This window comes from Sceloporus occidentalis, unplaced genomic scaffold (genome assembly GCF_023333645.1).
Source record: "Sceloporus occidentalis isolate IW3139 unplaced genomic scaffold, rSceOcc1.0.p SCAF_19, whole genome shotgun sequence".
NCBI lineage: Eukaryota > Metazoa > Chordata > Lepidosauria > Squamata > Phrynosomatidae > Sceloporus > Sceloporus occidentalis.
This window is the reverse complement of record NW_028316999.1, coordinates 11,021,182-11,039,054: the sequence shown is the minus strand read 5'-3', so window position 1 is coordinate 11,039,054 and position 17,873 is coordinate 11,021,182. Positions and strand designations below refer to the sequence as shown.

General features: G+C 39.9%; 1 protein-coding gene across 4 annotated transcripts in view; it reads right to left on the bottom strand.

Annotated features, from left to right (window-relative positions):
• Positions 1-2,103, bottom strand: part of LOC149302396 (unconventional myosin-VI-like) — an 89,738-nt gene extending 87,635 nt beyond the window's left edge. For all 4 annotated transcript variants that reach the window (XM_089482482.1, XM_089482483.1, XM_089482484.1 and 1 more), the window contains exons 1-2: positions 1,987-2,103; positions 1,084-1,153 (exon numbers count right to left, since the gene is read on the bottom strand). In XM_089482482.1, coding sequence (XP_089338608.1) covers positions 1,084-1,153; positions 1,987-2,103 — 187 coding nt within the window. The remainder of the gene's footprint in view (positions 1-1,083; positions 1,154-1,986) is intronic.
• Positions 2,104-17,873: the final 15,770 nt, after the last annotated feature.

The window sequence follows — 17,873 nt, the reverse complement described above, 5'->3', positions numbered from 1 at the left end:
TTTCCACACCAGTGAGATCCAGTTACCTACGTAAGGCCTATAAAGAAAACCCACCATACATGGTTAATGTATTTACAAGTAATATATTACACTTCCCAAATTGTAAGCCGTATTTTTCTCCTCCGACCACACAGAAAATAATTTCCTTTGGCAATTATGAAGGAGGCTGCCTCCTCCTCACCTATTGCCCTAATGGTAGACCCAATTAAAGGACATGTGTCTCAGTGTAGCCACAATACGATAGACAAGATGTTTTTTTGCACCAAGTTAGGTCCATTGTCACCCCAAATGTAACCTCTTAAATTGAAGGTGGCCAATAATTAGCACATTACGATATGGTGAGGACATTAAAAGTTATCCTGTGAACGGTCAGTAGAGATGCACCATGGGCAGTAAGAAGATCAAGGTTTATTAAATCTAAAAACCAAGAGAATTCTGCTCAAAAAGGCAATAAACCTTAAGGGTTGAAAACGACTGGAAAGGATTAGACTATGACATGGAAGGGAACCAGACTTACTGGGTTTTTTTACATGAGTAGCATCTGAACAAACTGTATGTACTACCTGCTTCCACGCCTACATATTAATAAAATAGCATTGACACTTGACATGCTCTAGCTCACCAGTTACCACAAAGGCATGGTGTATTTTACGCAGATAATGTTGTGGTGCATCAAACCGTATATTTGTGCATCATTGGAATATAAGCTTGCTTACATAATAGGATCCTTCCAACACAAGCGCTTTCAACAGGCAGATGTTTTCCCATCCGTATAACTGACACCCGAATTCTATGAATAGTTATTAAGGTGTGTAAAGAAAGCAGACACTTATCTCAGCATCTTACATTACAAGCAAGGCATGCTGTAAAGAAAAGCAGGCGTCATGCAAAACTGTGGTCTTTTCTTCTAGTTTGCAGCATTACTTGCTTGGGGCATGACTGTCCCTTTAAAGAGTTGGCCATTGTCAAGCCTGGATAAACCCACTAAAATGGCTGCGCACAAGTGATAACATCCAAAAACATTCTTCTAAACACAGAAATTAACCAGTTTCCAGTGATCAATAACGGGCGCATTACACTTACAGTTGTCTTCCACATGTTTGGTGGTGTCTTCTTCTGCAGGAAACACTTGGTTTATAGCTGCCACAAATGTCTGTAAAAAAAGAAAAACCAATAAGCGCCAAATCAATCCTTGAATAAAATCAGATCGCATCAGCCAGGCTCAGGTATAAAGACTTCCAGATCTATCACATACATACATTCATAACAAATGTTCTATACCAACCTAGCTCCTCCTCATCTCCACCACCTGGCCCAGAGGGCAAATGCTCCGGAGGCAGACTGGTTTTGCAGTGCGTGGCCACTGGCTGGATGCACTTAGCCTCATGCTACTTCAGTATAAAACCATGACCTGTAGCCACTAGTCTTAAAGTATCAGTGCTGCTTAGTTATCCCCTATCCAGCACTGACCACCACCAGGAAGAATGATTTAATTGCGTAACTGTTAAGTATCCAAACTAGGCATATAGTCTTGAAAGGTGTAGACTAAATGGTCCACTAGGACCAACACTGGTGTTCCTGGCGGTACAGGACATTACGTCCCCTCTTTCATGCACTTGCTTTCAAACACAGAAGAGAATCTGGTTGTGGCACCCATAACCATTTCACCATTCGGCTGCCTTTGTGGTTAACTTTAGGTAGTTTACAAAGTTTTAACCTATACTAGAGACAGATCTGCAAAAGATAAATTTACTTTTATGCAAGCATTCTGTAATAGTATTTACTGTATCGCTATAATGGTAGTTGTAGTCCTCAGCAGGCAACAGGCGTTACCAAGCACCATAATTTACATTGCGTTGGGGTTATCAAACAAGTCTGCTAGACAGGACTAGACTTCGTAACATAACCGAAAGCTTTTTATTTATTGGTCAGATAGGCCTGGGCTTTGTCTACTGACCTTCAAGATTATCACCAAAAAACACTCACCTTTCCCTTCTGATTTAATGGCTCTATTGTCAGAGAATCAGGTCCAATATCAACGATGTTGCCCAGCTGAAAGCCATCTGTTGGGTGCGGGGCCCACACTGGCTTCCCGTCCTCCATGATGTTCAGCAAATGGAATCACTATTTACTGTGAAAAGAAAATATGGATCTTTTAAGGCTTACTTTAAAAAAATGTTTTTGAAGAAGCACAAAACACAAGTCCAATGATCCTTTTGGATAATTTTCTAGAAAGGTTACTTGGGAATTCCAGGTAAAGCTTAATCTATATACATATATGTAATCTAAATGAGTAATGGACACAATTCTATCATGGCTGTCCCCGAGTCAACTTTGAATTTGGATTCAACAGCGGAAACCAATTTGTGGGAAATCTGCAGCACCAGTGAATGAGCCCGGAAGAAGCCTAAGCCTTGGTGAAACTTGTGTTGGCTTTCATGTCCATAATACGCGGACGATTCTAATTAGCTAAACCAGTGCCTACACTTGATATGGAGGATCTGGAGTTTCAGTTTAAGAACTTAGAGGAAGTTATTGAGGGCCTACAGCTGTTTGAACAAGGAGGTGGGCTTCCACACACATAGAACGTGCCTTTGCCTGCAACTCAGCAATCTGACGAGATGAACTGCTTACCGTTACCGCTATTGGCAAAGGCTATGAATTCATTAATAATGAACAGGATTTAGCATACAATCCGAAGACTTCTCCGTTTCCATAAATGAGGAGCTTTTTGGATGCTTAGTCCAGAGTGGAGTTACAGGATCGACGCTGTGGTCATGTATGTTTACTTGATCCGTTAATTGTTGCATCCATTGCCTTTTGCAGGTCCAGACGGGTGTATAGTGTATACATGTGATACTTTTCTATTTTACCCTCTTACATTGTATTCTAAGGGTCTACACCGTGATCTTACCATCAGTGTTATACTTCTGATAAAATACTTTTATGGCATATGTTGAATGTTCTCATGGTGGGGAGTGTACTGTGGTTTCATTGCTCATGTCTACCAATTTTTCTAATAAATACATTTGTTTACATTATTGCATTCATGCAGATTGGTCTATTTTCTTTTCTTGGTGTGCTATTCAAGGGAGTTCTGTTTATATATTTTAGCACCAGTGAATGGAACAGGATGAGGCTTAGCACATTCACCTTTTGTTAGGTGGGAGAAGTGGAACAGCTGCAACCAAGAAGATGTAGATACAATTTGCTTACAATGTAAACAAAGTAGCAATTTATCCGGCAAGCAGGTGCTGCCTTTGTAGCTGCTGATGAAATGTCGCTGCGGTGAAAAAAGGCGAGAGATTTGCAAACACGGTTCTCCCAGGTCGCAGGTAAAGCATTACCCGTCATCTCTCATCCTCTGGATTTACGATACATCAGAAGGCCACTTGCATGAATGACAGCCTGACGCAGGGGGATTTACATCTGGAGAGCAGCAGCAAAACTCCCAGGTGCAATCCGATAATGGCTGTTATCTTTCTAGTGAAAGACACATTACACGGTCAGTGGTCATGGCAGCAGCCTTAGAACCAAAGCTAAGGAGGGGAAATGCGATTTTCCCTGCAAGGTGCTTTGACGGGCAGCTACAGACATGGCTTCCCATATACCAAGTGTACAGAATCTAAATAGCAGCTGCAGCACCAGATTTGATAAAAGCAAAGGACGTTCGGACAGAGTCCTGCTAACCTTGACTTTTTATTGAGAAAGGTTTATCACCGCTTCCATTACTCACTGAAACTGGCTACCATTTCATCTCATTCCATTTTGCCTGTATGATTTGACCAGTGAGATTATTTATTACCTGGCAGAAAAATATACAGGGATATTATACGGTTTTCATATTTTCACTAACCCATTCCTTGTTCATTCATTACATTTGGAGGATCAAAATATCATGCTAGTAAAAAAATTTCAAACGCTTAGCTACGTTCTCCTGATTATTAAAATGCCTGATTAGCCCAGTCATATGCTTTATCGTCCAAATCCTTCCAAACAAAAACGGGCATTCAGGTCTACCTGGCGAAAGTTCAGAAATAACTTCGAAATAACAGCAAAAAAAACCAAAAAAAAAACCAAACACAGTCGTTCTGTATGTAACTAAGCAGATTTGTCACGTATGGAAATGGAACGTAATAATATAGCAAAAGAATTTTACTGCTGTAACAGTGGTCTCTGATATGACTATTTTTGTGAACCGAGCCTTCCTTTTAGACGACATTCTACTGGTTAAAATCCAGTATTTCTGATTTAAGGACAGTTCTGTAACTATGCAAACTCCATCAAGCCGTACAAAACCTTCAGAATATGCCGATATAAATAAATCGTATAAATAACCAATAATCAGCATCTGTGCTGGTATGGAGTATGCATTTTAATTGTGCATGTCTAGAATGTTATCTGTTTCTAAAGTCCATGTAACAGTAAATAATACTATAGTTAGGAATTGATCTTTCACAGCGGGATCTAGAAATTATACATGCATCTCAGCGGTGTTCATGGAACTGCCGCGACCCTCCTGCGTGGTTGGAAGGGAGTACTGACAACGCGGCTTTTAAGAATTGCATCTATTAGCAGTTTCCGTAATGAAATCATATGCAGCGTAGCTACGTATGAATACCAACAACCTTGGCTTTTTTTTTTTTTTCCTCTTTCTTCATTCTCTGGTTAAAAAGATAAGTATTCCGATTAAAAAAGGTGGCAGGCTCTCAGGTGGACACAGCCTGACTCGTGATACATGATCTCAGGACGATCATCTTACTATATAACCCAGCTGCATCCTCACCGCCAGACCAGCTAATTAAGTCAATTGGAAAGGAGAACTGTTTCAGGTTGAAAAAGCAGATCGGATCATATCGCAGTGCATCCCGAGTCGCAAACACGCAAGATGTGATAGCAACAAAACCACTTTAGAGTTGGGATGTGGAGGGTATATAAAATATGCATACTTTCATTTATCCCAACAAACAATATTCTGAAACTCGACTCTCCTGTTAACCTCTTGGGCTCTGATTTACTAAGCTCCTGCCGCCAAGAGAACAGAACGTTCATCGTTGGCAATTAAGTCATGTATTAATCATATTAAAAAGGAGTTAACGGTAATGAGCTTTAAAAAAAGCACATACATATAAGAGAAAAAAAAAAAAAAAAAAAAGGATAAATAAACCCAGTTTCAGCTAAATATTGTATGGATCCTAAATTACACAAAAATGTGGGCATCAAAGGTATAGATGATAATAAATGATGTATTATATGAGTAGATTTAAGCCACCCAACAGCTGTTAAAATATAAATCTGTGACTCTCAGGCATCCTGGCTAGTAGTCATAGGAGTTCAGGAACAGGCACAACACTACCAGCTAGCGATTTCTGGTCTGCAACATTCACTGTGATTCTATCCTGGAATCGCTCCTGGGGTGATCAAAATGGGAAAGGGGTATTTACTTACCGTAAAACATAATATAATTCTTTTTAAAATCATTTTCCCCCGGTCCCCCTTATGTCACTTGGCACTAACAGAAATGAGACTGTTGCCAAGCAGGGGAGGGCTAGCAAGAGGGACACCTGCCCCTTTTGGCTGGTCTGATTTAATATTTTGGGATGCTATGAAAGGATGTCTAGAGTAACAAGGGGTTTGGGTTGCAGTTCCTTGATGGCTGGATCCTTTAATGGATTGTCTCTTTCTGTAAATGGGGTTTGAACAGGAATAGATGAGCATAAAGCATGTTCTCTACCATATGTAGTATGTGCTTCTGACCAAACCTTAGGGTTGAGCACCCCCTCCTGCCACACAGCTGCCTCAGAAATGGTGTCCAGAGAAGATCCTAAATTGCTCGCGAGTCTTATTTGGGTTAAAATGCAGTGCAGTCCCACTGATTTAGTGTGTTGGTAAGAAATATATCCTTGAAAAATTAAACAGGACCGAGCAAATTTGGCTACTTTGACATGGCGGAGGGTTAAGCAATACATGGCCATATAGTGTGACAGAATACCTAAAATTAATGTCATTTTTGGAATGGTAAGCGCTGAATTTTTGTGTTGTATTGTGTTGCCTCGTTACAACGCCATTTTGCTTTGATTTGTCCCCAATCTGATTGTTGCCAGCCCGCTCCTGTTGCCAAGTGTCAATATAACAATCTAGCCTTATTGCGTGTTCCACTTACACCCTGTGCCAGGCGATACAGTATATATTATCACGTAAGGAGAAATTTTACCATAGATTCTATGCAAATCATTTACAAGCTCCCCAAAAAGACAACAGATATTGGAGAATAAGTGCTCTAAACACAGCTTTACATGTGGGAGTAAGTATTTACTAACGCGACAAGAGACTGCGGAGAAATACGAAGCCGACGCAAAAAGTTAGAAAATAATACATTTCAGCATCCCCACCCCACCTCTCCATCAAGATAAATGAAAAATGAACATAATCAGAGATGCTCAACAACAAACAGTGGCAAATTACTACAGAGGAACGCAAGCTGATTCAATGATGCGGAAATACATATTGAAACTATCTGAAAACTTCTATTAAAAAGAAAAATCTCATTAGCCGAGAACGCGGAAGAAAATGGCTTGTTCTGCGGCTACACACGCGACCCAATTACTTAACAAATAACAATTCTTTGTATAAATATTATTTAGGGCTGTATGTGCGCGGCATTTTAAAATGATCCGCATGGGTAACCGGTTACATGTGTAATGGATTTTCATTTTAGTACCTTAAAAGTTATTAAAAAATAGCCATATTTGGTTAAACGTATGGCAGATTGGAAAAGCTTTTCAATTTCTCTTTCTACTGACAAAAAAAAAAAATACCTGTCGGGTGTAGGAAAACAGATGCATTTGTCTTCTTTCCATGTATTGCAAAGACAGGTCATATATAAAACGGATACCTTAGTCGCCAGTCAAACGAATGTCCTGCGGCAAAGCATACAGCCGATGCCATATTTTGTAACTAGGATATCACCACTCATTGGTACATCACGCCTTGGAGGGTCATATGTTACAGAACGTATCTCACCAAGGACCGTATGCACTACTCCACTTAGGCAAGACATTCATTGAGCTCTGCAGCACGTTAAGAAAGAAACCTTAGCAGATGTGTCACGGAAACACTTTGTTCAGTCGTTCACCGTATGTTTTTGTGTCCGGTAACAATTAAGCATTCCCTGAAAATCAACTGGGCAAAAGGGTTACACTGTCAAGGGGACATTTTAATGTCCCTGGCAACCCAACTAAAGAAGAACGCACATTACCCACGGTAGACGCAGCAGCTACAAAGTCGCCATGCTCCTCCGTGGTGGCCGGAGTGTCCCTTCAAGGAGTTATTTCTGTAATAGGTTTGGACATTGGACGTTATGTTACTAATATTCCATTTGATTACAAATGGTATAGGGACATTGTGGGAGCTTTGTGTACTTTTGTAGTGTATACAACTACAACATTTCAGATAAGTCATCGATCTGTTACTGGTTTGGCTGTTCCAGACCAGCCTTTTTTCTGAACCACAGTAAACTACTTCATCCCCTTACTATCTGTGTTTATAAGAAAAACAACCACCATCAGAATCAGGTCCCTGCCACAATCATCAAGCCACATCAATAGAATATGATGATTAAGGGCTGTTAAAGGTTCAAAGAGTCCCAGGCTCAGCTCATCCTGTGTTTCTTGAGGGCACCAAGCAACCCTGAGTTTGAGTATAAAGAATTTTCACCTTGACTGCCTTGTCAGCTGTAGCTCTAGAAAAAGTAACATACAATTGTCCGTGAATTAGTACGGGTTGGGACAAATATATTCCAGCCATACTTAAAGCCTGACTTTTGCTTCTGCTCATTGCAAGACTTAAACATACTGGAAATTGAAAGGAAAATCACTCTCTGATTGGTATCCATGCTGCTGTAAACGACAATGGCACCAGCCACGGGTTCTGTATCATTTAGATTACCTGACATTTACAACAATGCACGGTATATATATTTACAACCTAAATGGCTAATCGCGGTAGAATGCCAATAAAATTGGCTCAAGGACGTAAGGCCAAAATGCCAATAAAATTGCCTCTACAGCGCGACACTGATTATCAATCGACTATATTGAACAGTGTATTTTATTTTGAAGGTTTGTGGACAGGTTGCCGTTAATTTAGCCGTCACTGAGCTCTATTGTTTGAAAACAATGTGCTGACATATTTGCGTTACCCAAGTCTGTCTCATAAAGATATACACACATATTATATATATATATATTTATTTTTTTTCAATTTTGGGGGGGGTTACATTGTAGAACACAAAAAGAAACTTGGCGTTTTGGTTGCTACAAAGAACAAAGTTAGGTATATACAGAGAATGATCTGATCACATCAGATTATTCCGGATGTATTTATAACTTTCATCTGCATGTGGTTCGTTTGATTGAAATCCCTCGTTGGGACTGAAATGTCAGGGCTCTTTCTGCGTTAGATTCTATTTGCCATGTGAAAAAAAATCCCTGGCGTGCTTCTTTTCTCTTTACTGTTTATATGCTGACAAAAGGAAAAGGACTAATATATGATTGCGTACATGGCTACTGCGATTTCTATACGTACAGTAATTATATATAATAATCAGAGGCACATTACATGTTGTAACTTCTCTGCCCATTTTAGCATGCTTTCCCAGAGCGCCGTGCCGTCACACAGAGATCGTAAATAATAGGTTGCCTTCCCCATGAGGCTACCTTCAAGTAAAGGCACATCTTTAATAAATATCTTGAGATGAATGGCAGGTGGCAGGCAGCACAATACGCATCCAGACTGACGTTAGCATTTAACCATCGCATGGAATGAATGCACTCAAGTGGAACATCGGGGTTATGCGTAAAGGGTGAATCTGGAGTTAAGTCTGAAAAAGTGATCTGGTTACCATAGCAACATCTGAAGATCACCTTTTTGTTAGTAACTCCAGAATCATTGTTTATGCATAAAACGTGTTTTGTTTGGTTTTTTCGGTTCCGGTAAAGGCTTACAGTATGTGCGTAATGTTTCAAAGGCGTGTTTTTAAATAGTTTATCCGTCTTTAGTAGCAATCTATTTTAGCAAATCATAAGTATGAATCACACACAAAAGCATTCATTTAGTTTACGTTGCCAGGATATTGCCACTCCTAAGGAGGGCAAAAACATATAAAAGCTGGGCGCTACTGCACTTGTACAATATTAACACACTCCTTTATATTCATGTATTACTCAACTCATTTCCAGTGGATATAGAAATCCAATATACACAATATATATAATAAAAAGGAAATCATTTTCTTTTAAAGTCCTAAACCCTCCGGCCTGACTCCCTTTTCCCTCTCTTACCCAATATACCCTATTCCCGTTCCCACCAGGTTGTGCCAGCATCTGAGCTCAGGCATTAGCACTGTGAACCCCTGAGAACTCATGGACCAGGCACTTTCAATTGGCATTTTTGCCCTACGCCTATTAATGCTGTACATTAGCTCTTTGTTAACTGCAACGGCTTGATCTGCATACATGATCCTGTACATCATTCCGGCAGAGGGTTACGAGAGTGGTCGTCCACAAAAGCTCATAATTCTTCAAATTAAAAAATTAAATATATTTATATAAAATGTGTTTGGTGGGTTTTTATTATTATTATTATTATTATTATTTATGGGCTCCATTGATGTCAGCAGGAATAAGTTGATGTCAGCTTTGCGTTGTTTGCATGTGTCTTGAATGCGCGTTAAAGCTATGTGAGACTTCGAGCAGTGAGAAGGGGTGCTGCTGATTAGTACAGAGGAGCCGTCAATCATCTGTTGAAACAGTGTTTTTAGCAAAAGTTGTGGGTGATTGCAAAAGGTGGAGTGGGGGGCTCTAGAGTGATATTTAATCACAATTTGGGTCATTCACAGTTGTTTCCTTGTTCATACTTCCCTACGGTTACCATATCAGATCTGCTTCTAGCAAACGAAATGTATTTGTTATTTGATCTGTAAACCCTACCTCAGATGGAATTAAACGTTAAAGAATGTTGTAACTTTGTAGTGACACACTGATTTAAAAAACAGTTTGGCTTACCCAATGGTAGGCAACTGGTACTTCTCCATCTGTTCGAGAACAATGACTCTTAAAACAAATCTGCAAACAAAAGCAATGTGCCTACATTTGTTCTAAAATGATAAAAATGATTCAAGGAAAAGAACAGATTCAAGAAGATTATATATATATATATATATATATACATACATACACACACACACATACACACACACACACACACTACTGTTGAAAGGTTTGGGGTCACTTAGCTGTTTTCATGGGGGGGGGGGAGACATTTTAGCTGTGTAACAGAATTGCAAAATGATTTTCTAATGATCAATTAGTCTTTTAAACTTAAACTTGGATTAGCAAACACAACATACTATTGGAACACAGTAGTGAAAGGAGTGATAAAGGGCTTCTATGCGCCTATGAAGATATTCCATTAATAATCTGCCATTTTCAGCTACAATAGTCATTTACAGCATTAACCATGTCTATTGTATTTCAGATCCACTTGATGTTATTCGAATGGACCCCAAACCTTTGACATGTGTCCAAAAGGTTTTGAAGTCTTAGCAATTAGTTATCAACGTATATTCCCTTTATGTATTTTCAGCACCCCAACTTCCCATTTCCTTTCATAAAGAATACAGTTCTATCAGCCCGTGCGCATGAGGAAACCTCATATGCCTTATACCGCTTTACGCTCAGCAGACATAACCCGGCACCCATCAGCTCTCCCCTGGATTTATAGACATCCTCAATATTTTACTATACAGCAGCCACTTGACTTCCAAAGCTTTGAGCGGTACTTAGACATGCATATGAAGTGGTTTTGAAGTCTAAATATCAAATATAAATCTGACTTTAATAGCTAGGTATTCAAAATCTATAATGTATCTGCACAAAAAATGTAATGAGGTCATCAACACCGGCCCGACGCTGTAACGCAGATTGTCACTGATCTATTGAGTGGCATTTATTTTAATGGACTGCCTGTATAGCTTTAGGTCATCTGAAATAATAGTTTTCAGCACGTTCACATTCAACGCCTCGATTTTTGGGAATCAAATTAAGTGTAAGATATGTTGTATATTAATATGAGAAACCAAAGTCTCACCTGAGAGCCATTATCCGTGCATCAAGGTTTTAATGGTTCAAGAGGCCTGTTGGGCAAACAAATTGCTTCTTGCTACCAGCTCAGCCATAGCAAGCATGTCTATAAAGAGTCTGGCCATCGTACTTAAGAGTTCCTGTTGGTACAGATGGGTAGGGACCCCCTGCAAACCTTGCCGAGCCCACCTATTACAGTATAAATGGAAGTTTACTTACCGTATTTGCTCGGTTATAAGACGACCCTGATTATAAGACGACCCCCCAAAATCTGAATATTAACTTAGGAAAAAAAGAAAAAGCCTGAATATAAGACGACCCTAAAGGAAAAAAGTTTTACCAGTAAATGTTAATTCATGTAAACTATTTTTTTTAATAAAAGCTATGATTGAGAAAAATATTTTTTTTGTTTTTATTTCTTGTATTTTCCAACCTGTCCCCCAGTTACGCACATCTGCCCCCAGGCTTGCCACTCCAATATGGCACTGTGGCCCATGATATGCCTTTTAACCCTCTATATGCCACTGTGCCCCATGGTATGCCTTTTGACCCCCTATGTGCCACTCTGCCTCCAGAAATGCCTTATACCCCTATATCCCATTCTGGCATTTAGGGGGTTAAAATGCATATTATGGGGCAGAGTGGCATATAGGGAGGTATAAGGCATTTCAGGAGGCAGAGTGGCATTAAGGGAGTTAAAAGGCATTGTATAGAGCACTCTGCCTCCAGAAATGCCTTATACCCCTATATGCCACTCTGGCATTTAGGGGGTTAAAATGCATATTATGGGGCAGAGTGGCATATAGGTGTATAAGGCATTTCAGGAGGCAGAGTGCTCTATTAAATGCCCCCTTAACGCCACTCCAGAAATGCCCTATGCCCCCATTTAACACACACACACACACACACACACACACCCTATACCCCCATTTAACTAACACACACACACACACACTCTCCCCTCCCCTCCCCTCTCAGCCCTCTCTTACCGGTGCTTCCAGCCGGGGCAGCGGGTTGACGTCGCCTTCTGCTGCAGCCGGAAGGAGGTGGAGTTGGCAGCGGGGGTTTGTATCCGTCCGTCGCGTATACTTTCCCCGGCTGTCAGAGATCAGAGTTCCCCGCACCGGTGTGGGGAACTCTGATCTCTGACAGTCGGGGAAGGTTTGCGCGACGGACGCAGACAACCCCCGCTGCTAGCCACACCTCCTTCCGGCTGCAGCGGACGTTGTCTACGCGGATCGCGTAGACGTCAACCCGCTGCCCCGGCAATACAGCAGGAAGCACCGGTAAGTGTGTGTATGATGGGGGGGGGGGGGGTGAGACAGGAGGATCCAGGTCCCCTGCAGCGGTGCGGGGGATCTGGATCTTAGTCTCCTAATCAGACTCTATTTGAGGTCTGATTAGAAGACGACCCCGATTAGAAGACGAGGGGTATTTTTCAGAGCATTTGCTCTGAAAAAAACCTCGTCTTATAATCGAGCAAATACGGTATTCCAGTTGCTGCGATGCCTTTGATGAAATAATAATGATATATTATTACAATATACTCCATGCCTATGTATTTGCATTATTTATGTTAGGTTGGATTTAGCCAATTAGAATAATATGTGACAGCGTACGGAAGGAGATTGTTCATTTTATACGACTAGGCAAGGCTGCATTTCACGTCTTGGGTGATTGGGTTTTATTCAGAAAAAGGCAATTACATTTATACATTTTTCTTACCGATGATGTTATCCTGTGCTGAGCTAGAGAGATTTGAAATATTTTACAAAGATGCAGAAACATTTGAAACTCAAAATCACAGTTTGTCCAATGCGTACAAAACAAACCGTCTACTTTGCATATAAATTCAAGGGATTATTTATGTTGTACAGGTAAAATACATTTTAAACCACAAATACATGAATACAATTTTGATTTGGATAAGAAAATAGGATTATTAACCCCTTAAAGACAATAACCCCTTTTAACATCTCTGCGGTACTTATGTTTAGCCGTAATGTTACTTTCTCATTTACTGAACCCACACAATTTATATATTAGGGGGTTTTTTTTTGTTGTTTTTTTTTAGGACAAGAAGGGCTTTCTTTAGGTACCAATATTTTGATTGTATCATGTAATTAACCATAAACAAGTATAAAATACGGGGGAAAATTGGGGAAAAGGGACTTTCTGACCTTTTTACTCATCTACAAAAGCTACTGAAAAAAACTGCTAAATAGATTCTACTATTTGTCCTGAGTTTATAAATACCCAATGTTTAAGTACTAGCAGCGTATTCCTTTTTCAAAACCATTTTTTCCCCTCAAATCTGGCAACACAACCCCGTGTTTTTTTAAATTATCTTTTTTTCTTATTTTTTATTTATTTTACTAATCACATGGAGATTAGAAAACTGGGTTCCATTGACTTGCATGGTTGAGAACTTATTTTTTAATGGGCACCACCATCTTGTGAAAGGCAAAGTCTCTCGGTATGGCACTTCTAACCGCTCTCTGAAGGGGTCACAGTGTGCCCTGGGGTGGGCTTTTTACACTGTCAATCAATACCTTGATATCGATGCATTCCATAGACACCCTTCAAGCTTAGGAGGCTATTGTTGATCACCTCCCAACTTCTTTTAACCAGGTGGTCGGTGCCATATTTAATATGGCACGCCTTGACGCTCCGTAAAGCGATCAAACGGGGCCCCTTCTTTAGGTTTCAGTGTTGGTGAATGCCTCGATATTGAGGCATTACAGCAACACGGTTGGGAAAAGAAAGTGATCGTAGATTTCTTTCCACACACGTTGAAAATCATGACTTGCCAGGCACGTCAATAGTCACCAACAGGATGTTTTTCCATGACGTGCCAGGCACGTCAATTGTCGTTAAGGTTAAAGTAGATGGTGTGTACCTGCATGCGCACTGCCCAACACTCACCTGTTCACCACCGACAAATGACTATGTAACCCGGCCTCTTTGCAAGCGAAATAGCATTTAAACATTAACCATCATTTTATTGTTTCTTTCAAAAAATTTAATCACATAAATGATTTAAAGTATAGCTTTATCCATTTCTATAGATAAACAACCTATCAGCTCCTTGTTGTGTGTCGCATGACAATATCCATTCCCCCAAAAATGTATATGAGAACATTTGACAATGTAAAACTTTAAGGGGGATTTGGGCATTCTACAGTATTAAGGATAATGTAGTTAGTTATAAATTCAGCAGATTAAAGTGAAATAAAAAATTTAAATTTAAAGTGCTTGAGCCAGAAAATAAAACTAAACAGGTCTGTCTTGTTACAGTGTTTTTTTTAATGCTTAGAGCATACTTCAACAACATGGGACAGATTAGAGCTTTTTGGATATTATGAATCTGTCGGGATTTCTAACGCATGGGGTGTTTGGGCCTGACCAAGAGAAAAGTCTTTCAGATAGTTTGCGAACTGACCTCTGATCGACAATAGTGAAAGTGGAATAAAAAAAGAAAAATAATAACTTCACCGGGTAGAACTACATACCAATACGCAACATATATTGCTTTGTCTTGTTAATAATTTACTGAATAAAAGCACTTCCAGGTTACAATTTTATACTTTTAATATATTAAACAATGACGTTGCTTTTAGACCCCTAGTTTGGAGATCAATGTTTCTAGTTTTAAAAAAAAGGAGTAGCAAACATAAGACAACAGAGATGGAAAAGGTGGCACTCACTTAACACGAATGGTTCATTTGAATTGCTAAGGCGTTTTATTCTTTTCCAGAGATTACAGTTTCCCTTTTTGATTCTATTAATATATTGTTCAATGATGAATAATTGCCGTAGAGGGACTTTCTTCATTAACCATCTTATTACTGACATTCCTAGTTAATTTGGTGTCCCGATGTCCTCATCATTATCACCAGAGATTAGCTGGTCTGTAACTTCCTCATAGTTTCGGGTCTGTAAATCAATTTCTAAAACTTCTCATTATGGAGTAAGCCCTTCATGGTTGGATGACCCTATAACACATTTCAATTATATTTAACCACATATGAAACACAGAGGAGGCGAGGGTGAATAAAGTATCCTCACAATATTTGTGGCTCACAAAAGCTTTGTCAAGTTTTGCCACCTTTACAAGTGGAATGAAGGCTCCTTTAGCTGAGAATATTTAGAAGAAGGCATCATACAGGGCAGCCATGATTATACTACACAAAATGATGCTATATAATAGTATTGTGACCCCTGAAATTCACCTTCCCTTTAAGAGACAGTTTCTTCTCTACAATCAACATAACGGTATAACAACTGCTTTACTAAAAGAGAAGCTATCGTGTTAGATAGTAAATATATGATGTAAGCAAAATAAGTATAAATTCAGTGTTTTCTGCACTGTTTGCTGCTTTTATGTCTTAAGACAGTACTTTATTAGAATGGGCATGCTAAGTTTCCCAAAAACAAAGAAAAAATTCTAGTTCCACGTGTGGCACTTCCTATCTGCTGGGCAGAGAGATTAGAGTACACTGGTGGGTCCATACCATACGAGCCACCATCGACATCTACTAGTTTCCTTATGTTCCATAAGAACATACCTGTACGCCTCCTTTTCTAAGCTGCTCCTACTTAAAGTCTATGTGGTCTCTTTTACTAATTAACCACAGCACACCATTGTCTTCCCAGAGAGAACACATTAGTAACTTCATGGTAACACTCTCCCACCTTCCAACAACATTGGCCCACGTCCCAGTTTACTGGCTCCGTCATTGTGAGGGCAGTCACCAAGCCGCTATTCATTGTAGCCAGAGGCTTAATCCATGCACAGCAAAGCCCACTCATACTATTCAATGCTTTGCAATGTCTCAACAATAACAGCATGAAATCTAGACAACTCGCAAGGCCGAATCCATAAAATATGTGCAAAAACCACAGAGATCCTAATGACGCAGCAATTAGCATAAACCTTGTTTGCTTTATTGCGTTCAATTGTATTTTTGAGGATTGTTTTCTGAGGGAAAAAATGGCTTAATTATTTATTCTATCCCCTAGGATTGCTCATAAAGTTCAGGATGAATTGTCTCTTCCCTCATAGCGTCTCAATAACAATATGATTAAAAGAAGTAAATCTTTTTCTTTCCTTAGGATTTTTCTTTTATTCCAATATTCTGTATTTATTGTACAACGTAAAGTAGCAAAATACCCTTTTCTATACGGGCAGTCATAGTGTGTTTAATATTATGCTGACGAAAATGGTCATACATTACCCTTTTAAGTCCTGTACAATTGTTTCACGATGTGCATTACTATGCCTTTTTGAACCCCTAGCTAGCAGGTGTGCATTTCTATATTGGTTCTTTCCATAGGGTATAACATAGGGCAAGGGTGTCCAACCTGCGGCCCTCCAGCTGCTGCAGGACTGCATCTCCCATACTCCTCTGCCAGGTCCTTAGCTGAATGGGATATGTAGTCCCGCAGCAGCTGGAGGGCCGCAGGTTGGACACCCTTGACATAGGGGATGACTCCTGAAAAACTCCACTGCTCATCTATGGGGCCTCCTGTACAACAGATGTACAGGTTTTCAAGATTTGCAGTGTTTGATAAATCTCCCTGTGTTCTATGACAGTATCGCTGCCAATTAAACCCTGTTGAAGGCAGGAGGACTCTTCTTGCGCTTCACCCTTATGAATAGAACATGTGAATACACAGATTGATAGAATTGCTCATTCAATTAAACCCACGGACTGCTTCATAACACACGTCAATAGATTCTGCAAGTTATGCACTAACCACGGTCACTGCTGACTACGAGCATTTAAAACTACGCTGGGCTCTATGCAAGCTATTCCCATGGTATTCATTCTCATACAATACCGAGCTGAGCCTTTGGGTTGCTGTAAAGACACAACGATCAATAAAAAGGGTAATTCTCAGCATTTTAATACAGTAGCATTACAACAAGCTCTGCACTATGTATGGAGAATGGCTGGATATAAGTTCTACAGCACTACATTTATATGTTTATCATCAAAATACATCTGGCCAGTGTAGCCAAATTCTGAGAGTCAGGCAAATTTTTGTGAATTGTGCCTCAATGGAAGCATCCTTACCTGGATCCTAAATTCAGTGTTGATTTGATAATGCAACTGACTATTCACTATTCTCTTGCTACTGGAATCCTAACCCCAAACATATAAACCTTTTGCCTGTACTGCTCAGGCATGAGATACATTATCTCTCCTACAAAAGAATTTACACAGCATTCAAATAAAAGTCTCAAAGAAAAAATAGTTTACACAAAAACATCACTAGTAAAAACTGTATAAACTAATTTAAAACACTGCATGAAAAAAGTTTGCTACACTAGTTATATAGCACTACACACAAAATTACGTGTATGAATTGTATATATTATTTTGTGGTTGGCGATGCTTACAAGAAACATACCTCTAAATATATTAGGTGTCCAAATTACAACACCTTTGTTGGGAGCAGGGATAGAGAGGGCCAAGTGTGTGGTTAGAGGCAGAATCTGGGCAAGGCCACCAGCCTAACTTAGCCACCCGGTCACCATGAAGCTTTAATGCGCGGTGGCCACATGGGAGCATGTGATAGAGATCTGTAATAGCCAACACTGTTGAATTCACAGCAATTATGGGCCGGTTAAGAGAGATCAAAGGATCTCCCCAACTGAGCCATGATCCCTACTGCCCACAAAAGGAAGGCCGCTCTACGGGACAGTGCTCCAAATCGTGACAGGTG